Below are 23,607 nucleotides of genomic sequence, written 5' to 3' on the forward strand. Positions count from 1 at the left end.
GGGGGGACATGAGGCGTGACGTCACGAGGTGTTCACCAATTGTCCCCCACGAAGGTTTTGTGTGTGTGTGTGTGTGTGTGTGTGTGTGTGTGTCGGGGGTCGCGCGGGTTTGTGTGGTGGAGAGGGGGAGAAGGGGGAGATGGGGTGGTGTTGGTGGAGGAGGGCATGGGTAAGGTTGGAGGTGGTCCTCCCTCCTTCCCTACCCTACACCACCAGGCCAGTCCCCCAAGGACCCCCCCCCCCCCCCCAGACCAGGGCTCCGAGCCGAGCCAGCAGCAGTTCAGAGTCTACGCTCGTGCTGGATGGACCTTACGTCTCTCGCTCCCTCGGAGTCCTGGTCTGGTCGCTCACCTCACCAGTGGATGCATCCGCGACTCTCACGCCCTTAAAACGTCCTCTCTCTATCTCCTCCCGTGATAAGTGTTGACATCTGCCGATAGATAAAGAATTATACAAAGTCCTCAGCAGTATTTCTTGGTCGATAAGAGGAGAAGGGGGGAGGAGAGTTTGAGTGAAAAGAAAGAAATAATATTTGATATCAGGTCCTATGAACACGACCCGACAGCAGTGCGAGAAACGAGGCTTTTAAAGGAATGATGACGTTTAGATTACTGTGACACCTGGTTGTGTGTGGTGCGTGTGTGTGTGCGTGTGTGCGTGCGTCTATGTGTGAGGACGTCCGAGCTGGAGGTGCGTATATACCTATATATATTCCATCGGTGGCGTATGACGTGACCAGCACCACCTCCCTCACACAATGGCCAGACGGGAATTGACAAGCCTTTGGACGACCATCATCTTGTCATCGCTTCCTCTCGGTGAGTATGATTTGTCCTTGTATGTCATAATGGCTTTTATTTGTGTCCTGTTTATATATATATATATATATATATATATATATATATATATATATATATATATATATATATATGGTGGTGTTGGTGGTAGTCTAGCCTCTGTATCAGTGCCTTGACCCCCCCCCCCGGAACCCATGCATAGTTGCCTCGTTAGGGAAATTTGATGTGTGACAGTAACAATTCATGCAGGCGGCAAATCAACTGTTTTCCCCGTTTGGTAAGGAAACGTAATACCACGGGCGTGCATTTGCCCCTCTCGGTCGGAAGTTACCACTGACCACTCACCCTGCCAGTGAGTGTTCAGTGGTAACTATGTGATTAGTAGGTGACTAATTAATGGCGTCATTCACCATCATCATTTGCACCGGCCCGCCATCCTTAATTGTCGTTGCCTGATGTGTTTTATCGCCCTTTGGATGTCCTCATGTCAACACCTGTTCGTTACGTAGCAACATGAGATAATGTAAGTTGTATGGGTACTGCAGTGCTTGACTTAGAACCCTAAGTTGTATGGGTACTGCAGTGCTTGACTTAGAACACTCCCTCGACTTCCGACACCCCACCCCTGGACAGTGATACATGCGTTCGTACGCCACACATTCGTTGTTTATAGCAAGCAGAGCGACGGTCAATACCGAAATGGGGAAAAATCTGGCTTTGTCCTTGATCCAGACCACACTTTAGGGAGACTAAAACCGCGCGCTAAGGATTTACCCCTTGTTAGAACTTGCACTGGCTTGGCGTCCGAAGCCAAACTGGCTTATTATCGGTCGCTCGAAAATGTTTTGATTCTTTTTATCGCAAGTATTTTGATCCATTGTGCTTATCGTCCTCTTTTATCGATTGACCTCCTGACTTATGTTAGAGGTTTGATGTTCATTCTAGTACGGCGGGTACGACTCTTGGGCTCGATGTACCGTTGTTCCCTGGTGGGTCATGACGCCGTGCTGGGGAGCCGTGCTCAGGGGGTCTTACGTTGGTACTCAAGGGTCGTACGATCGTGCTGAAAGGGTCGTACGATGGTGCTCAAGGGCTTGAGAACGTAGACTCTCCCACTTGTGTTATTAGCCTCACCTGTGTTGCATTAAGATGACCCTAGTATATGGCACGGCCTTTGTTGGCAAGCAGTTGACGTTGTTGACCTGGCATTATTAACAATCGTCCCGTCTGTGGCTCTCTGACTGACCATTTTGCCCGTAAGCGCTGTCAACTTCCTACCCAAGAGGCTTGCTTGGGCTAGGTGGATCACCAGACGCAACATGAATTTAGGACACGGTGGCTTGGCTCTGCCCTGAGGGGGGCGAGTGCTCTCTGTGTTGTCTTCATCTTGAATGAGAGAGAGACCCTCATATTCTCCAGGCGTTTTCAATATGTCTGAGGGACCTGAGAGGTCTTATTAACTCCGAAATTCGTATGTGTTAATTTCTTTTATTTTCTCTTTTTTTTCTTTATCACTGACTCAGGTACTTTGTACACGTTGCTATGTGGGTATTGATTACCCTTCGGTTATTTTGGGAAACTGTTGAAGTCTTTCCCATGTGTGTGTGTGTGTGTGTGTGTGTGTGTGTGTGTGTGTGTGTGTATGTGTGTGATTGAGTCTCTCTCTCTCTCTCTCTCTCTCTCTCTCTCTCTCTCTCTTTCTCTCTCTCTCTCTCTCTCTCTCTCTCTCTAGGAACTACTTAGCCTCGTATTGTATTAGTGGCGAGTGTGGCTGATGCACTGCCGCTACGCCCATGGATTGGGAGTGTGGTACGTGCCCTCCCAACCCCACCAGTGGTGTGAGCTGGAAGACCTGGCTGTCTATTGCAGTGGTGTGTGTCTTTCCACTGGACTTAGCTCACGACAAGACAAGCCTTCCCAGTGGTGCGAGCTGGTGGCCTGGAACCCTGAACTGGTGTGAACTGAGGGTATGATGACTCTTTCCAGTGGTGTGAACTGACGACATGGCAACTCTTTCCAGCAGTGTGAGCTGATGACATAGCACACTTTTCTCTGCATTGTCGTTGGCGAAGGACACAGCAAACCTCTCCACTGTTGTGATCTAACGTCACAGCGTACCCTATCATTTGCTGTGACTTGACGGCACGACAAGACATTCAAGGAAGAATACAGAAAGGCTTAGGGAGTCTGTCCAGTGTTGTGGGCTGAGGTTGTGGCAAGATGTGTTATGATTTAATCTCTCTTTTTGCCAGCATACGACCCAAAATCTTTAACTTAGAGACAGCTGACTGCATTTCAAGTGTTAGATTCTGTTAACTTTGGTTATAGTTGCCAATGTTTGTCCTTGAAGCGTGACGAATGGTACGTTTTTGTAGGCAAGTTGTCATACGGTAACGTCACAACCTTAGGAGATGTGTGGTATGCTCAGAGTGACGAAGGAGGTTGTGGTATGTTAGGTCTCAACACTGAAGGGGAGTTGTTGTGAGGCAAGCTCTCAGCAGTGAAGGGGAGTTGTTGTGAGGCAAGCTCTCAACGCTGAAGGGATTTGCTTGTGAGGTAAACTTTCAACAATGAAGGGAATTTATGAGGCAAGCTATGAATACTGGAGGGGTTGTGAGGCAAGCCCTCAGCACTGAAGGGAAGTGATTGTGAGGCAAGCTCTCACAACTTGAGGAGAGGTGTTGTAACGCAAGCTCTCACAACTGGAGGAGAGGTGTTGTGAGGCAAACTCTCACAACTGGAGGAGAGGTGTTGTAAGGCTAGCTCTCAACACTAAAAAGAAGTTGTGAAGGAAGTTCATAACACTGAAGAGGGTTGTGGTGTAAACTCTCAACACTGAGGGGAGGGGGGAGGGGGTGGGAGGGGAACTTTACGATGAGTTTTCAGCACAAAAGTTTATTTCTTTTTACGGCCAGGTCGAAACAACGAGCTGCTGTGTGATTAGCTCCCTTGTTGTGAATCTCCTGCGGTTACTTTCCACTCAGCCTCACAACTCCCAAAGAGTTGTAGTGCTGTCTCCTGACGTCCCCTGCCAGGAGACGAAGAAATATGATTGGCTGGAATGGGAGTCGTGTGTGTGTGTGTGTGTGTGCGTGTGTGTGTGTGTGTGTGTGGGTGTGTGTGTGTGTGTTATCAGGAGAAACAGGTGAGGACCTGGTGGTGGTGGTGGTGGTGTGGTGTGGCGCGACCCCTCAATATTAACTCTACGGGAACGTTCTGCCATACTTCATGTAAATGTATACATTTATATACATGTGCATACACACACACACACACACACACACACACACACACATACATACATGTATATATTTTTTCATGCTTGACCACCGTTTCATGGGTTAGCGAGGTAGCGCCAGGAACAGACAAAGGAAGGCCGCATCCGCACAACCATTCTTTAGCTGTCATGTGCAATGCACCGAAACCACAGCTCCCTGTCCACATCCAGGCCGACAGACCTTTCCCTGGTTTACCCCGTTTCATATGCATTGGTTCAGTCCACTGACAGCACGTCGGTCCCAGTACACTACATGGTTCTAATTCACCTATTCCTTGCACGCCTCTCACCCTCCTGTATGTTGAGGTCCCGATCAATCGAAACTCTTTTTCATTCCATCTTTCCATCTCCAATTTGGTCTACCCGTTTCCCTTATTCCCTTCACTTCTGACAAATATATCCTCTTTGTCAACCTTTTCTCACTCATTCTCTCCATATGTCCAAACCATTTCAGCACACCTTATTCAGCTCTCTGCACCACACTCTCTTCATTACCACTCATCTCTCTTACCTTTTCACTGCTTACTTGATCAAACCACCTCACACCACACATTATCCTCTGACATTTCATTTCCATTACACTCACCCACCCGCACTGCGCCAGGTCTTGCCTACAGTCTGTGCCTCACATATATATGATGATTTTAGGATTACAATACCTTCATATGTACCCATTTTCGCCCTCCCAGATAACGAACTCTCTCTCCACACATCTTTTACTGCTCAGAACCTTCGCCCCCTTACCCACCCTATGGTTCATTTCCACTCCCATGGTTTCATTCGCTGCCATATCCTCTCCCAGGTAACTGAAACATTTCACTTTCTCTAGCTTTTTCTACATTCAAACTCGCACCCCAGTTAACCTCTCTCCCAAATCTGCTAAACCTGATAACATTGTTTTTATTCACATATACTCTCGACTTCCTCCTTTTCACACACACGCACACACACACACACACACACACACACACACACACACACACACATACACACACACATACATACACACACACACACGGAACCTCTGTCCTTTAACCTTCTCGTTGATTTAGACAGGACTCTGTGACTAAGGTGCTCAGAGACGGGACAGATTTATGTATTTTCTGGAGAAAAAAAAAGGCTGTTCGTGTTACTGGCCATTGGTCATCAGAGACATAAGTTCTTACGCATACAAACGCGCGCGCGCACACACACACACACACACACACACACACACACACAGAGTTCAAGTGTAAAACACTCTCCCCTACTGTACAAAAAGGTAAATACAACATACACATACATAGCCAGAACTCTCTCTCTCTCTCTCTCTCTCTCTCTCTCTCTCTCTCTCTCTCTCTCTCTCTCTCTCTCACACACACACACACACACACACACACACACACACACACACACACACACACACATACACACACACGCATAAACACACACACACACAGCACTGATGTCACAGCTGATCATAAAACAGATTTGTTTTTTTCCATCTGTGATGATATTGACAGCAATGAGGATATTTATTTTGTCACCTTAAAGAACAGCCGCTCTTATCACTTCCCCGATATTGCTATAATTAGATCGACCCGTTGTATATATATATATATATATATATATATATATATATATATATATATATATATCCTATCAGGTTAATACCATTATACGTATATTCGTTAGGAAACATGAGCCACTTGTCTGTGTTACATCCATACACCCCACCTCCTGCCTACTCCTCCAGGCACCTAAATGCAGCAACGTATCCTTCTATAATGGTCTATATTTCCCCAAATTTATTCGCCTCATATGTATGAATTAGCATGGAGATGTTGCCTGGGAGGAGGGATCACCATCTTGAGGCTAGGGTTAGCGTTTGTAGTGTCCTCCAGCATACTGCTAGATAATGGTGGTGGAGGGGGAACAGTGAGAGACATACAGGTACTGTCAGGTACTTACAGGTACTGTCAGGTACTTACAGGGACTGTGAGGTACCTCTAGGTACTCTCAGGTACTTACAGGTACTTTCAGGTACTTACAGGTACTGTGAGGTACCTATAGGTACTCTCAGGTACTTACAGGTACTGTCAAGTACTTACAGATACTGTGAGGTAGTTTCAGGTACTGTCAGGTACTTAGAGGTACTCTTATGCTTCCAGATACTGTGGTACTTTCAGATACTGTGAGGCATTGTGCAGATACTCTGAGCTACTTTACATACTGTGCCATTGTTAGATACTGTGAGATACAGATACTATGGCACTTTTAGATACTGTGAGCTACTTACAGATACTGTGGCGTTCTTGGGTACTCAAGGGTGTTTGGTGATACCGTAGCACTGCCAAATACTGTGAGGCACTTAGAGATACTGAGCCACTGTCAGATACTGTGAGGCACTTAGAGATACTGAGGCACTGTCAGATACTGTAAGGCACTTATAGATACTGAGGCACTGTCAGATACTGTAAGGCACTTATAGATACTGAGCCACTGTCAGATACTGTAAGGCACTTATAGATACTGAGGCACTGTCAGATACTGTAAGGCACTTATAGATACTGAGGCACTGTCAGATACTGTGAGGCACTGAGAGATACTGAGGCACTGTCAGATACTGTGAGGCACTTAGAGATACTGAGCCACTGTCAAATACTGCGAGGCGCTTAGAGATACTGAGCCACTGTCAGATACTGCGAGGCGCTTAGAGATACTGAGCCACTGTCAGATACTATGAGGCACTTAAAGATACTGAGCCACTGTCAGATACTATGAGGCACTACCAGATACTGTGAGGCAATGTCATAAACTGTGAGGTATTTCCAGACACGTAAGTATTCTTGGATGTGAAAACCTTATTGTCAGAGAGATGATAGAGCTAATTTTCCACGACGCTTGACAACAGCTTGGTAGATCATGAATGATTCGACAGCTGTGATGATGGGCTTTATTGATGACAAGTAGCGAAGGTCTGAGGCTCGGAAATAGCAACAGAACCGCGAAACGTTAAATGATGTTGTGGATAATGAAATGGGTAAATGTATTCTCAAGTGATGCATTCGCTGTGTAAAGTCTGCGATGAGCGTCTCTTTCGGTTACTGCAATTACCACACAACATATGGTGTGGTTGCGATCCAAGAGCTGGAATACACGTAGTCAGAGAGCAATTAGAGGTTCATGGATGATAAACTAGTTAATGGAAATTAAATGAGAGAGAGAAAAAAAGATTTATTGTCTGCATGAGACCAGGTGGTAGGAGAAGGGCTAAAGGGATAGCTGAACTGGATGGTAGGAGGAGGAACAGGAGACTGGAAATGAGGAAGGAGGCCTGACCTCAGCCTCCTTCTCACCTCTCACACTTTCCCTCACCTCTCGCTCTCCTCCTAACCTCTCGTTCTCCTCCTAACCTCTCGCTCTCCTCCTAACCTCTCGCTCTCCTCCTCACCTCTCGCTCTCCTCCTAACCTCTCGCTCTCCTCCTAACCTCTCGCTCTCCTCCTCACCTCTCACTCTCCTCAACTCGCACCCCCCGACAATCATGTAGGCGTCTGTTCCCAGGCAACTAGTCTCAGAGTGAGACTCTGCGGTTTCCAATCTTGTGGTTTCCAGGTGGTTTTCCAGCCCTCTGCAGTTAAGATGCAGCTTGAGAACAGATCTGACCTCCAGGGGCACACCGACGCCACCCATCCACTCCCCCCACCCCACACATCCCTCCTTCCCTACCCCTCCCACAACTCCCCCAAACCTGCCCACCCTCCCATCCTGCCCCCTTCGACCCTTATTACACCCACTGTATACGAGAACCTGTTCCACTAGGATTGTTTTTATTATCAGTGGGAGGGGGGGATGTGTGAGTGGAGAAGGACATCTTCATGTTAGGTGGCTTCACAGATCTCATCTTACTGAGCCCCTGATCAATCAGCCAATGATTGTTTGTGGTTCGTTGGAGTGTTTGTCCATTGTTTATGTCTGTGAGAGGAGTTTAGCCTTATCTGATAGCCTAGTTGTTGACCATCGTGGTAGAGGCTGCAATACTTTCTTGTGGGAGAGAGTGACTTTTACAATGTCGTGTCTTTGTTGTGGGAGAGATTGACACTTTACCATGTCGCGTCTTTACTGTGGGAGAGATTGACTCTTTACTATGTCGTGTCTTTGTGGTGGGAGGGATTGACACTTGACCATGTAGTGTCTTTGTTGTGGGAGAGACTCACTCTTGACCATGTCGTGTCTTTGTTGTGGGAGAGATTGTCTTTTACCATGGGGGGTTGATGATTGATCAGGTCGTTTTCTTAAGTCCTTACTTTACTATGGGAGATGCTGTGACCCCTCCCTCCCGCAGTGTGTTGTGACTATTGTGGGAAAAGGTTATGGCTCATAGAGGTTACGAAATGTCAGTGTCTGTGATGAACGGTTGACTCTCTCTCTCTCTCTGTCTCTGTCTCTCTCTCTCTCTCTCTCTCTCTCTCTCTCTCTCTCTCTCTCTCTCTCTCTCTCTCTCTCTCTCTCTCTCTATCTATCTATCTATCTATCTATCTATCTATCTTCATCTATCTATCTATCTATCTATCTTTATCTATCTATCTATCTATCCATCTATCTATTTCTATTTCACACATACATACTACCCCTTCTCTCTCTCTCTCTCTCTCTCTCTCTCTCTCTCTCTCTCTCTCTCTCTCTCTCTCTCTCTCTCTCTCTCCCAGCCCTCACCTCACCTCTCACAGGTACCTCGGCCCTCGCTAATTACCGCGACATCCGGACCTCTGACGCAGCAAATGCAGAATCTTAATTGAACCGCCATCGCTCACGGCCACCTTGACTCATTAAAACTACCCCAGCCTCGCCCTCACGACGCAACAAGTTAATATTTTGACCTCAGTATATATCGCCCTCTACCTACCTATAAGGGAGTGACCTATCGCTTATCGCCTACACCCATCGCTCAAGGGTGGGTAACCTATAAACATCTCTATACCCAGCAACAAGGGTAGTGTTGTTACCTAAGCTCTGTCTCAAGTCCTTACCACCTGTGGGGTGATTTTTGAATATTGTTGATATCCTCCGCCACTGAGGTGCAATCATTTATACCCATTATCAAGTCTCATCATCACCATTAAACCCCCAAACTATTCACCTTCAGAGGCCATCATTTACCCACGTCACAAAAGAAACGATGATGGTGAATGTCACAAACAACATCTTAATTGTCCAATGGCTTGTCCTTTAGATAGCACCAGGTCTCTTCTTAACAAGTGTTTTCTTCTCCTTGAAACCTAACCATCGCTAACCACTAACGACCAGCTCCTAAAATATTCCCACTATCGATCCTTAAAAGGGGAGGGAAGATGTAGACTGTTATCTAAGAAATCAAGAGATAGACTCTTATTTCTCCAAGGATGTTCACGAGTGTACAATAAGTAGAGGTTTAGTTTTTTTCCTGTTATAAACATCACAACCTCACGTACGTTGTTAGGAGAAGCGACGCCTTATAACCGCCGATATTTTAGGGGCTCAGACTCCGTAATGTTTAAAAAAAGGAGAAAAAAAACTGATATTATATCGTGAGAGAGAGGTGGGTGTGTGGGTGTGTGGGTGTGTGTGTTAGAATCAGAACCTTCAGCTAGACGCAGAGAGACCCATACATTCAAAGCCAGCCCCTTTAAGACCATCACAAAAGACCCTTTGTCTCGTGTGAACAGCCGGACACAAGCGGATCTCTGGAGGAAATTCTTAAATCGGGAGATCATAATTAAGGCCAACTGGCAACGCCATAGAGCCTCTTAAAGTAGCAGCTCCTCCACTGAAATATGAAGGAAGTTACCAATGCCCGCTGGTCAACCTCCAGGCGGGCTGGGGTAGTTTGGCGGGGGACCTGGGGGCCCAGAGGAGGAGGAGGAGGAGGGGTGTCTCTCTTGGGGGGGTGCAGACAGGTAATGAGAGGATGTGGCGGAGACGGGAGGGGGGGGAGGGAGGATGGGTTTGGGGAGGGGTGCGTGATGATGGCGGAGAGGTCAGGAGGTGGAGGTGGGGGATGGAGGCCTCAGGGCAAGGGTGATTTGGTTTGGGGGGGAGGAGGGAGCTGGAGATGTCGAGGTTGGGAGGGAGGGAGCTAAGGACTTCACAGAGAGGGAGAATGGAAAGACAGGATAGAGAGAGAGAGAGAGAGAGAGAGAGAGAGAGAGAGAGAGAGAGAGAGAGAGAGAGAGAGAGAGAGAGAGAGAGAGAGAGAGAAGCATAGCCAGGGAGAAAAGAAAGAAGCATGAGAGAGAGAGAGAGAGAGAGAGAGAGAGAGAGAGAGAGAGAGAGAGAGAGAGAGAGAGAGAGAGAGAGAGAGCACCTAGCAGGACCATGGAGGCATGAGAGAAAGGCGTCTTGAGGAGGAGGACTCACATGAGGGTTCCCTTGCTAGGGTAAGGCGAGGAATCGAACCGCTGCTAGTTATTCAGAGTCCCTGCAGGCCGCGAATAGCAATAGCAGAGGTGGGCCAGAGTTGGACGCATCCCAAGCCACAGATGCTGAGAGAAAAAAAAAAAAAAGAAAAACGCTTCTCACATCTTACGGCAAAGTGAGAGAATATCAAGGAGGTTGCTAGAGGAAGGATGGGAGGAGGAGATAATGAGGAACAGAGAGACAGACAGAGGGACATAGATGATGATGAGGGACATAGATGATGACCAGGGGGCATAGATGATTGAGAGGGGCATAGATGATTGGTAGGTGCATAGATGATTAAGAGGGGGGCACAGATGACTTAGAGAGATATAGATGACCAAGAGAGGCATAGGTGATTGAGAAGGGCATAGATGAACAAGAACACCCGAGGAAGAAAGAATAGGAGGAGGATAGTAAAGCAGAAACACAAAGGAAGAGAAGATAGATAGCCAAGAGGAATTGGACAAAATAGATAGATGGAACAGGGGTATTGGGGGGGGGGGGGGATGGGGGAGGAGGACGTGAGGTGGGGGGAAATTGTAAGGGTGGGGGGGGGGGGTGTGAGACGTCTGATAGTGTAATAGGGAGGATGCGTGAGAGACAGAGGGACGTGATGTGGTGGCCTGGGTCAAGAGGTTTGTGGGAGAGGCTGGCTGGGTGAGGAGGCGCGGGGAGGAGGAGGAGGAGGAGGAGGAGAGATGGAAGGATGGAGAGGTGTGGATGATCATGGAGGAGCGGACGACGTGATGATGGGGGTGGAGGACGGAGGATAAAGGGTTGAGGAGGGGGTGAGAGGCTGAAGAGGGTACACAGTGTGGGGAGGTGGTGATGGCCACAGCCACACAGACCGAGGCTCAAGCACGCGACTTAGAGAAATACAGGAGCTGGTCAGTATCATGCGCTCATTACGGGTGAGATCCGACAACACACACACACACACACACACACACACACACACACACAGCAAGAACCATGACTGATGGTTTCAGGCCAGTGTGTTGTTGATGATGGTCCATGCCAGAAGGTACACTTGTTGTGGTGCTGGGATTTCAGTAACTGGATTACTTATTGGCAACTGATGAGGTGGATTGTCTCCAGGAAACATGTTGTGCCACATTATAGAGAAATTACGTTAGATAAAGTTATTCAGAGTCCTACTGAAGTGCGATTTCACCACACACACACACACACACACACACACACACACACACACACACACACACACATATATATGACTGGGTTTGCAATATCTGTGATAAAACTAGACAGTTGTCCTCGTTGGTTGGGTGTACTGTCTTACATTTCACAATTAGACTTCTAAGAGTTCAGTAGTCTTACTACAACTGGTACTGATTTGTTATCTTCCCTACACGGAAGTCTTATAGAGCTGTCGGTAGGTGGGAGGCTCGACATCACCCCGTGTCGTTCATATCTATATGACGTTGCTGATGAAAAGACAGGGAAAAAAAATAAAGGTCTTGGAATCCGTTCTCATGATGATGGTCTGTAGGGAGTATTTCAAGGGTGAATGGTTTTTTTTTTTTTTCCTAGGTGAAAACTCGACAATGGTTAATGAAACTCGTAATGACCTTGCTATATAGGGTGAATTTTTTCATAGATCAGGAGTGGAAAAATAGATAAAATAGAAGAGAGAGAGAGAGAGAGAGAGAGAGAGAGAGAGAGACAGAGACAGACAGACAGACAGAGAGAGAGAGAGAGAGAGAGAGAGAGAGAGAGAGAGAGAGAGAGAGAGAGAGAGAGAGAGGAATTCACCGGCTGTAATTACTTTAATCCACTTTAAATGCACGGGAGCGTGGGAAGCCAAGAGGCATTCAGTGGAAGAGGAGAATGTGAGATGAAGGCAAAGCAGCTGACGGAGAGAAGGAGGTGGAGAACGATGGTTTGGGGGGACTCACCTGTGGGAGTGACGAAGAGGGAGAGAGAGAGGTGTGTGTGTGTGTGTGACAGGGGTCTGCTGGGGTGAGGTTAGTGTGAACACCGGGTCATGAGAGCAACGCGCGCGCCTAGCCAAGAGCCTCACACAGTAGAAATGAGGAAGGAACTCCAACCGACGCCCTGTAGAAGGAGAGAAGCGAAGATGTACAAGGGATGGTAGATATACGATCGTAAGGTAGGGCTAGATACCGCATCCCTATTGAGGGATAGTGGTGATAAGATAGAAATGTATGCACGAGGGAAGAAACGAGGGACAAAGGTTGCCTTAATTAATATGAAGATGTACTTGAGGATGACGATAAAAAAGAGGGTAAGTGGGTCTTTACTTGAGAGAACTACTACTCCCTCCCTCTCTCTCTCTCTCTCTCTCTCTCTCTCTCTCTCTCTCTCTCTCTCTCTCTCTCTCTCTCTCTCTCTATCTCTCTCTCTATCTATCTATCTATCTATCTATCTATCTATCTCCCTCCCTCCCTCTATGTCACAGTCGGATGAGAAGGTAGATGTAAGAGTAAGGGAGGTGGGGAGGTAGCCTTACCTTTGGAAGCGTCCAGGGACCACATCTGCCTGTCTTGCACCTCTCTCTCTCTCTCTCTCTCTCTCTCTCTCTCTCTCTCTCTCTCTCTCTCTCTCTCTCTCTCTCTCTCTCTCTGCTGCTTCCTCTTCTTCTTCTTCCCAACCCTACCCCCCCTCCCTCTCTCCAGTCTCCTTCACTCCAACAGCCCACTCCAAACTACTTGGTGTTCCATAATTGTTTTTAGTCAAAAGCTTTGTCACAGAACATGCAACACACACACACACACACACACACACACACACACACACACACACACACACACACAGAAATAAAGACAGATGGTCAAGAGAGAGAGAGAGAGAGAGAGAGAGAGAGAGAGAGAGAGAGAGAGAGAGAGAGATGAAGGGCGAGAGGAAGGGAGAAAGAAATAGAATGGGCAATAAATTCGTGGGAACACCAGCAAGGATAATTAAGATCAGGACCTGTGGATGGAGAGAGAGAGAGAGAGAGAGAGAGAGAGAGAGAGAGAGAGAGAGAGAGAGAAGAGAGAGAGAGAGAGAGAGAGAGAAAAGAGGATGATGAACTGGAACGAGGGAGCAGATAATTATAAAGGGAACAATGAGTGTCAAGTCCTTAATGAGACGGTACACAGCGGCTCGGATATATGAGGTGTTGTGTGCAGAAATGTACGATACAGATGTATCACTGGAACAAATTGGCTGGTTTAAATGGCACACCTTATCAGAAACCTGAGGATGAGAGGAGGTGCATCTTTATCACTGGTTTATATATATATATATATATCTTTTTCTTTCTTTCATACTATTCGCCATTTCCCGCATTAGCGAGGTAGCGTTAAGAACAGAGGACTGGGCCTTAGAGGGAATATCCTCACCTGACCCCCTTCTCTGTTCCTTCTTTTGGAAAATTAAAAAAAAAAAAAAAAAATATACACTTATTTCTTTTTTCAAACTTCGCCATTTCCCGCGTTAGCGAGGTAGCGTTAAGAACAGAGGACTGGGCCATTGAGGGAATATCCTCACCTGGCCCCCTTCTCTGTTCCTTCTTTTGGAAAATTAAAAAAGATTGAGAGGGGAGGATTTCCAGCCCCCCGCTCCCTCCCCTTTTAGTCGCCTTCTACGACACGCAGGGAATACGTGGGAAGTATTCTTTCTCCCCTATCCCCAGGGATATATATATATATATATATATATATATATATATATATATATATATATATATATATATATATATATATACAAGAAGAGTAGAGCACCATTGTTGGGAAAGCTTTGAGCGGTGGGCTGGCTCTCTCTCTCTCTCTCTCTCTCTCTCTCTCTCTCTCTCTCTCTCTCTCTCTCTCTCTCTCTCTCTCTCTGTCTCTCTCTCTCTCTGTCTCTCTCTCTCTCTCTCTCTCTCTCTCTCTCTCTCTCTCTCTCACACACACACACACACACACAGTCAGGGGAACAAACCCTGACATCCCTGCCAGATGCAAAACGATGCCATCCCTGCGACTGACGGTGTACAAAAGGGTTGAGGTTGAAACCCCTCACTGATGACTGTGGACAACTTGCCTCCCTCCTCCCTCCTCTCCTCTCCGAGCGTCGAGACGTGCGTGATGGAGCAGCGTTTCCCGCCCGCTGTACTTACGTACACAAATGCAGATTTGTTGACCTGAAATACCTGTCATATCTCATAGATTCTTTCCCCTCCCCCCGCCAACTTCACGCTAATGCTGCATACAGAAGCTCTGGTGTTACGGGACTTCACCTGCATGAGGCTATACCACGGGGTGACAAGTCACCAGTGTTGAAGCTGTGTCACTAGGGGTAGAGTCTTGTTATTATCTTGCCTTACCTGGTGATGACCTGGTGAATTCTTCAAGGGGGAGTCTCCTTACCCCCATAGCCTGGTCCGGGCCCAGGCAGTCGTCTTAGGTCGTCAGTCGACCAGGCTGTTGGGTCGTTACTCGACCAGGCTGTTGTGTTGGGTCGTCAGTCAACCAGGCTGTTGTGTCGGGTCGTCAGTCGACCAGGCTGTTGTGTTGGGTCGTCAGTCGACCAGGCTGTCGTGTTGGGTCGTCAGTCGACCAGGCTGTTGTGTTGGGTCGTCAGTCGACCAGGCTGTTGTGTTGGGTCGTCAGTCGACCAGGCTGTTGTGTCGAGTCGTCAATCGACCAGGCTGTTGTGTCGAGTCGTCAGTCGACCAACCTGTTAGAAGTCGCAGCTTGCACGTAGCCTTCACAGCCTGGCTGGTCTGGTACACTTGGTAAATATTTGTCCAGTACACTCTGAAGCCTCTCCACTGCGCATCCCATGGGGGGTCTCTGACGACTGCTGGCAAGGTGTTCAAGAGTCTAGGACCTAGATGTGTTTGTGTTCTCTTTCCTTGTGCCCATCGCATCTCTAGATTTCAAAGGAAGTGCTTTAGAATGTCATAGTGCAAGTTAGAGGTTATTTCGTAATGCAATTTGGAGATCTTGTCTCCTAGGATTGTCTAGGAATAGATGAACATAGGAAGTATGGTCCTCAACTGAGACGCGGAGTTTGCTTTCTTCTGTCACCACAAGCACTAACTATCATGCCTGTGTTGGAAGTGAAAGAGATGCATATCAACGGGCGACCTTCGTACTTAAAGGGGATAACTGGTGTACAGTGTGTCTACACTTCTGTGAGAGCTATGAATTAGTATGGTCGTGTTCTCTCCTTTTTTCTCCTTTTTCCTTCATCAGGAAGGCCTTTGGGGCATACTGCGATTGTGCCATATCGATCACTTTGAAAAGAAATCGTGTAATTACTATCTGTGCTGTATGGAGAGTATTATACTATTACAGAGATATCAATCCTTCGGTGAAGGAGATTGGATCTCTTTTCCAATCCCCTTAATCGATTGCCAAGACTACTCAGTAGTATATAAGAATGTTCACATGACGCTCAACAAATTATCATCTAGCACTCAGTCCCCTTGTTTAAGCACTCATTAACCTTGTTGAGGAATAACATTATGAATTCACAGAGGAAGTCTGCTGGTGCATGGGAAAAAAAAGAAGAAAAAAATGAGCTAATTAGACAGCTCATAAATTACAGAGACAACCTTTGCTAAATTTCAACAATATTAACCTCAATTCACGTGTTCTGTCTGTGTGCCTAATTATCCCACTAACTGTGTTGAACCTTTTTTTTTCCTTCCTTTACTCATCTATTTGACACTTTATTCCATGCACGAAATATAATAATCTTTAGCGTCCTTTATCCTAGTGCGACATATCGTATAGACAATTAGCCCTAAGATCAAAAGGGAAAGAAAACTTATTTTGAAAGGTAGAAAAAATTATTTCTTTTTATCCCCATGAATTTGATCAACTTTCAAGATGACTGAGACTATTTCAGTCTCATTAGCTCTAACTGGATTATCTCACTGTTTCAGGTAATTAGAGAGTTAATTTCTGTTGCGTCAGCTGAATACATCTTATTTTTCTTATGTGATTTTTTTAAGTATCTGGTAATTAGAATCAAGTGTAGATCTGTACATTACTTTCCAGAATAAAGTATTATAACACTTGTGTGTGTATATATATATATATATATATATATATATATATATATATATATATATATATGAGTACACTAACACACCCACTGTTCTTATACTTTTATGATTCGATAAACTTTATGTGAGTCTACATAGAGTAAGCCTTTTAATGACAGGGCTGTTGAGCTGAGGTAAACCAGTACTAGCCTTAACCTATAACACCCATGTAAACTAACATCTTGTAAACCCAGATAGCAATGAAAGGGGTGATCAAAGTTTACTTTGATACCAAGGGCGCTCAACCTAGGATATTCATCAACTCCTCCTCCTCCTCCTCCCTCCCCAATGATCTACGTTGGTATTTTCATCTTATGTTGCCTGCAGGCATGTAGAGCCACACACAAACACACACACACACGCACACACACACACACACACACACACCATGGGATTGCTCACCACAGACCCTCAGCAACCTCCCCTTCGTGGATATGTCAACGGGGTACACTATGACGCCCCCTGATTTCGTCCATCTCTTGGCCTTTCCCCCTGTCCCTTGCCTGCGAATGTGACCCATAATACAAGGCGTCTGCCTCCCCTCTCCTCCTCCTTCGTTGATTCAGAGCCTTGTACACCTCGCGTCGACGACCTCCATCCAACCAGAGTATATTCTTCCCACTGCCTGAGCTCCCCACATGTGCCTGGGATATGCACACATGACCACTCATACCTCATGGCTTTGTAAATAGACACGTACAACAGGAGATGGACGTTGGTCACACACAGACACACACACACACACACACACACACACGGCTCTATCACCGTAGCTCCCGCCAGCGCCGCCGTAAGGGATAATAAGGCGAATGACAGACAGACTAACCAATAATATCCTCAGGCGATGGTATGTAGGTGGGGGACAATGAACCCACACACAGCCTCTCACCACCCTGCTGCTCCTCCTGTGACTTTAGATGCTGTTACTGCTGCTCGAACAGCTCCTCCTCCTCCTCCTCCACCTCTTCCTGTTGTTATTAGGGGCGTTGCTGGTCACTTCTGTTGTTAATGATAGCAGAGATGCTATTGTTACAGTTGTTAGTGGTGACCGGGGGCTACAACAGTCCTGTTGTTAATGCTGCACAGATGCTGGGGTTGTTAATAGTCCTGTTGTTATTGTTGCTGTTTTTACTGTTGCTGGAGAGGCTATAGGTGCTTCTGTTACTTCTGTTGCTGCTGATGATGAAACTGTTAATGGTGTTACTGTTTTATAGTTTCTGTTATTGATAATGGGGTTGTTAATAGAGCTGTTGTTACTGATGCTGGGGCTGTTAATAGATCTCCTGTTACTGCTGTTTTTGCTACAGTTGCTGGAACTGTTCATAGTGCTGCTGTTGCTTATGCTGGACCTGTTAACGGTACCGCTGTTCCTGCTGTAGTTAACGAGCCTGAAACTGTTAATGGTACCACTGTTAATGGTGCTGCTAGTTTCTACCACTGTTAATGATGGTTGGGCCCTTAACTAGTACTGTTGATACAACTATGGTTACTGACTCTCAACCCGTTGTTAACTGCTGTTCCGACTTGAATTGCTGTTCTTGCTCGTATAGCTGTTCTAACTAGGTGTCGACCCTAGGTTTATAATTCATTTACTATTTCTTGATATGTATTCATGGCAAGCGTCCTCACTTTAAGGTCTTTCTCTGCTACTTCCCTCCTCCCTCACCAATGACTCTGTCCAGGGGCTGAATATACAACCATTATTCCCTCCTTTGATCACGTTAGTGCTGTACGACCACCCTTGAGCACGACTGCACGACCCTTACAGTAGAGGCCTTGGACATAATGTCTTGGCCTTTTACTCTGCCCCTTAAAAGGTCAGGTGGAAAGACACGCTGTCATAGAAATAAAAGGCCGTGCTGTTACTTCAAGGTCGTGCTATTATATGCTCGTGGGTCGTACCGTTCTTAAAGGCTGTACCGTCGTGTTCAAAGGTCGTACCGCTAAAGGATCTGTTGATCTTTTGAATACCAGTAAGTGCAAAAATTCGATGCTTTTTTTTTTCCATTTGAATTATTGGCGATGCTGGTTTAGCTGCTTTTGTTTCCTGATGAGTCTGTTTATTGCTGTCGTTGCTTTTGTTTGCAGATGAGTCTGTTTGTTGCTGTCGTTGCTTTTATTTGCTGATGATTCTGTTTATTGCTGTCGTTGCTTTTGTTTGCTGATGATTCTGTTTGTTGCTGTCGTTGCTTTTGTTTGCTGCTGAGTCTGTTTATTGCTGTCGTTGCTCTTACTGCTTATATTTTTGTATCTATTACTGATCTGTTATTTTTGTCTATTGCTGATTCTGCCGTTGTTTTTGTCTATTACTTAATATGCTGTTGTTAATGCTATCTATTACTGGTGCTTCTGTGTCTATTACTGATCCTTCTGCTACTGCTGTCTATTACAGATATTGCTATTGCTCCTGTTATTCTTGTCTATTACTGTTGTTTTAGGCTATAATTGATGCTCCCGTTACTGCCGTTTACGACTGATGCTCCCGTTAATTCCACCCATTACTGATGCTGTTGCTACTGTTGTCTATAAATGAATTACTGATGGTTCTGTTAATACTGTCTATTCCTGTTATTTGTCTATTACTGATGCTTCTGTTACTACTGTCTATTCTCTATCCTGCTGTTAATACTGTCTATTCCTGTTGGTGTTATTTGTCTGTTACTGATGCTTCTGTTACTACTGTCTATTCTCTATCCTGCTGTTAATGCTGTCTATCACTCATGCTACCGTTACTGCCATATACATTCGCTAACACTACGTACTGTTGCTGGTCCTCGTATTTTACGATAGACTGGAGGTTTTCTAACCCCACCCACCCATCGACCCCAGTAGCTCCTGGTCTGGAGATCAAGTTAGCGTCTTGTTATTCAATACCTAAGTCAGGCTACGTAAGTCCTATTTGGTCTGATACACTCTATATATCCCTGTCTGGGTCTCCTCTCTCTCTCTCTCTCTCTCTCTCTCTCTCTCTCTCTCTCTCTCTCTCTCTCTCTCTCTCTCTCTTCATCCCAAGCTTCACCACCGCATTGTATGTAGCCCACACGGCTACTAATGGCTACCAGTAAAGTATTAAACAATGCTGGGACGTTCTCTCTGTCTTCAGTAATTATATATATCGTATGTGTACCTCTCGATTCCTGTGGATAATACTTTAAAGAGACGTTTATATCTGTCGTGCCAATAAGACGCTATTTCTGAGTGTAGGATGGGAATTATTCCTTCCAGGGTTACATATATATATATATATATATATATATATATATATATATATATATATATATATATATATATATATATATGTATATATATATATATATATTCTTTTTTTCATACATATTCGCCTTATCCCGCGTTAGCGAGGTAGCTTTAAGAACAGAGGAGTGAGCCTTAGAGGGTATATCCTCACTCGGCCCACCTCTCCGTTCCTTCTTTTGGAAAATTATAAACGGGAGGGGAGGATTTCCAACCCCTCCGCTCCCTCCCCTTTTAGTCACCTTCTGCGACACGCAGGGAATACGTGGGAAGTATTCTTTCTCCCCTATCCCCTGGGATAATATATATATATATATATATATATATATATATATATATATATATATAGATAGATAGATAGATAGATAGATAGATAGATATATCTTGCGTACACACGTCTGTTCTCTAGAGAGCATATAGTCCTCAGTGTTTTCATTCGTTCTCAGTTGGTCAAGTTATCAATATTGTCATTGACTGTCTTGTTTCGCTGATAACACTGGCACCGTTGTGACTTTTTATCAGTGGGAGCATTGCTGCTTTTGTTATCAGTGGGAGCATTGCTGCTTTTGTTATCAGTGGGAGCCTTGCTACTTTTGTTATCAGTGGGAGCATTGCTACTTTTATTTTTGACACTACTGTTACTTTTTACCACTGAGCTATTGTTACTTTAATCGGTGGAAGCATTACTACTTTTGTTATCTGTGACAATGCTGTTACTTTTTCCCTCTGGAGCTATTGTTACTTTTGTTATCAGTGGGCGCATTGCTACTTTTATCAGTGGCACTACTGTCACTTTTTATCAATGGGACTATTGTTATTTTTGTTATCAGTGTTGGTATCGTTACTTATGTTATCAAAGGACCTATTACATCTTTTGTTATGAATTGGACTATTGTAACTTCTGTTGGCAATGAGAACACTTATACTTTTATCACTGGGACTATTCTTACTTTTATTATCATTGGGAATATTATTGCCTTAGATGCTAATGACAGCATTGTTGCTTTTGTTAAGAATAGGATTACTATTGCTTTTGTCGGCACTATTGTTACTTTTGTTCATAATGAGTTGTTGTTACTTTTGTTCATAGAGGTGTGGTTGATACTGCTGTTCATACTGCTGTTATCGATACCTCTATTCATACTGATGTTATTGTTACTTTTGTTCATACTAGTACTTTTGTTCATACTATTACTTTTGTTCATACTAGTACTTTTGTTCATACTGGTACTTTTGTTCATACTAGTACTTTTGTTCATACTAGTACTTTTGTTCATACTGGTACTTTTGTTTATACTAGTACTTTTGTTCATACTAGTGCTTTTGTTCATATTAGTACTTTTGTTCATACTAGTGCTATTGTTATTGTTGCCCATACTTGTGCTATTCTTAACGCTACTTATACTAGTACTCCACCTCCTCCTCCTCTTCCTTTCTCAAAGGTACATCGAAAAGTTTGTCATTGCAACAGCACAGCATAGCTAAGAGACTAGGACCAGAGAGAGAGAGAGAGAGAGAGAGAGAGATAGAGAAACGCAGACAGACAGACAAACAGACAGTGAGACAGACAGAGAGACAGACTAGAGGAGCATAAAGACAGGATGGCGTCCGGGAGACCCGTGGGTCGAGCGTAATAACAGCGGTACTTAAGATGGAATCCGGCCGAAGCCTCGCCTTACCAAGCATGAACAATTGGCGCCTGAATATATATATATATATATATATATATATATATATATATATATATATATATATATATATATATATATATATATATATATATATATGCGTAGCCGTAAGCAGATTACCATCGCTATGCTCTGAGGGCAAGAGGCAGTCATGGTCGAGGGTGTGTCCCCGAGGGTGAAATCCTAGTGTGGAAATGGCTGGCTAAGAGTGAGAGTATAGCCCCTATGGGTCTATAAGGCAAGTATGTATGTATACTCAGACGTCACTACACTGGCTTCCTTATGTCGGGAGTGAGGACGTCGGAGTGTGATATTACTTTAAGTCAGAGAAATACAGATAGGCGCATTGACCCAAGTCAGTGGCATTAATCTTCAGAGCGCTGGCATAAGCATTATATTGTAAACTCATTAACTTGTTACCAGTTGAATAGCTATTTCCAGTATGACATCTCCCAATTCTGTAATTTCCTAAATATGTATTTGCAGTCGGATGGCTGTCGGAGTTCAATTAACTATTCTTCATTTGTTTTGTTTTTTTCATCATAATAATGTGGTATATGCTTCAGTGAAAGAATATTTATTTACCTTTCTTAACCTCGACTTTGGTGACCATAAGAATATTTATTGAACTTCTTTTGCCTCAATTGTGAAGATACGAGTCTTCATCACCCTCGTCTCGGTTGAAGGCTTTGAGATACTCTCGTATTCTTTTGATTAGTTAAGGTGTCTGAGTCCACAGTCTGCAAGCCAACATAGGCCGCATTGACGAACCGGACAATGAGGGAAATATAAGAGCAAAATGAGCCACTGTAGCTATGATGTTCCCTGAGGAGGAAGAGGAGGAGGAGGAGGAGGGATATGCACGGTGACCAGGGCGGTGGTTGAGGAGTGAAGTGGATGAGCTAGAGTCAACAGTCATTAAGATGAAGATCAGATGTCGCCGGTACTTAACACGGAGGCTGTTGGTGGGGGAGGGAGAGATGGCTCCATCCCCTTGTTGCAAGCTAGGACGGCGGGAGGACCTGTGCTCGGATCTTTCCTTCGGTATTTGTGTTCCTCAAAGAAACTCGCAGTGTGGTTTATACTCACTCTCTATTGGCATGGTTAAAGACATCAGCGATAAAGAGGAATATAGAGTTATGATGATATAGATTGAGAAGTGAAGGATAGGAAGAAGAGGGAGAGGAAAGAACAAGAGAAAGAGGAATCAGGAAAGAACAGGTGAAAGAGGAATCAGGGAAGAAAAGAGGGTAGGAGGTAGGAGGCGCTGTAAGATCTCAGGTGTACAAGTAGAGAGTCCCCCTCCATCACTCGCCGTCTGTCATGACTCCACGGGCAGAAAATCCTCGCCTGATAACAATGATGGCTGGCCTGGCGCGCGACCAAAACCACGGCCAAGATAGTGTTCACGTGACGTTTATTAACCGCGGATTTACGGCCATATCGACGACATATTTTTAGCGTAACAGTGGCGAATCGGCGGCGACATCTGCTGGTGGGTGGTGGGAGGGAAAGGATGGGAGGGACATGCCCAGTACACAGTAAACTGACCGGTGATACCGGGATAGATCAGTCACTTCCCCTGCAGACCGTTCATAACTCATTTTCCATCCTTCATTTCCCCTCCTCCTTTTTCCATACTGCTGTCCCTCCTCCTCTTTCGTATCTTTGAAGACCCCCAACGTTCGTCCTGAAGGTTCTTCTCTACCCTGGCCCTTCTCTAAACCTGATCAACTGGACTATTTGTGGGAGGGGCCCCCCCGCGGAGGATGTCCCCCATAGATCCGGCTTATCAGACACATACTGAAGAAACTTGGGTTCATTCCCAGACAACTTTCAGGAACTGATCCACGTTACGTCAGTCTTTTTGTGATGAAAAGTTGGAATGACTCAGGATCCGGATATATATATATATATATATATATATATATATATATATATATATATATATATATATATATATATATATATATATTTCATTATACTTTGTCGCTGTCTCCCGAGTTACCGAGGTAGCGCAAGGAAACAGACGAAAGAATGGCCCAACTCCACCCACATACACATGTATATACGTACAAGTACACACACGCACATATCACATATATACATACAT

General features: G+C 45.1%; 1 protein-coding gene across 2 annotated transcripts in view; it reads left to right on the top strand.

Moving 5' to 3' along the window:
• The first annotated feature begins 277 nt into the window (after positions 1-277).
• LOC139749905 (nephrin-like) overlaps positions 278-23,607 on the top strand; it is a 219,453-nt gene continuing 196,123 nt past the window's right edge. For both annotated transcript variants that reach the window (XM_071664308.1, XM_071664309.1), the window contains exon 1: positions 278-818. In XM_071664308.1, coding sequence (XP_071520409.1) covers positions 758-818 — 61 coding nt within the window. In that variant the 5' untranslated portion in view covers positions 278-757. The remainder of the gene's footprint in view (positions 819-23,607) is intronic.

The sequence above is a fragment of the Panulirus ornatus genome, chromosome 8, assembly GCF_036320965.1.
Source record: "Panulirus ornatus isolate Po-2019 chromosome 8, ASM3632096v1, whole genome shotgun sequence".
Lineage (NCBI taxonomy): Eukaryota > Metazoa > Arthropoda > Malacostraca > Decapoda > Palinuridae > Panulirus > Panulirus ornatus.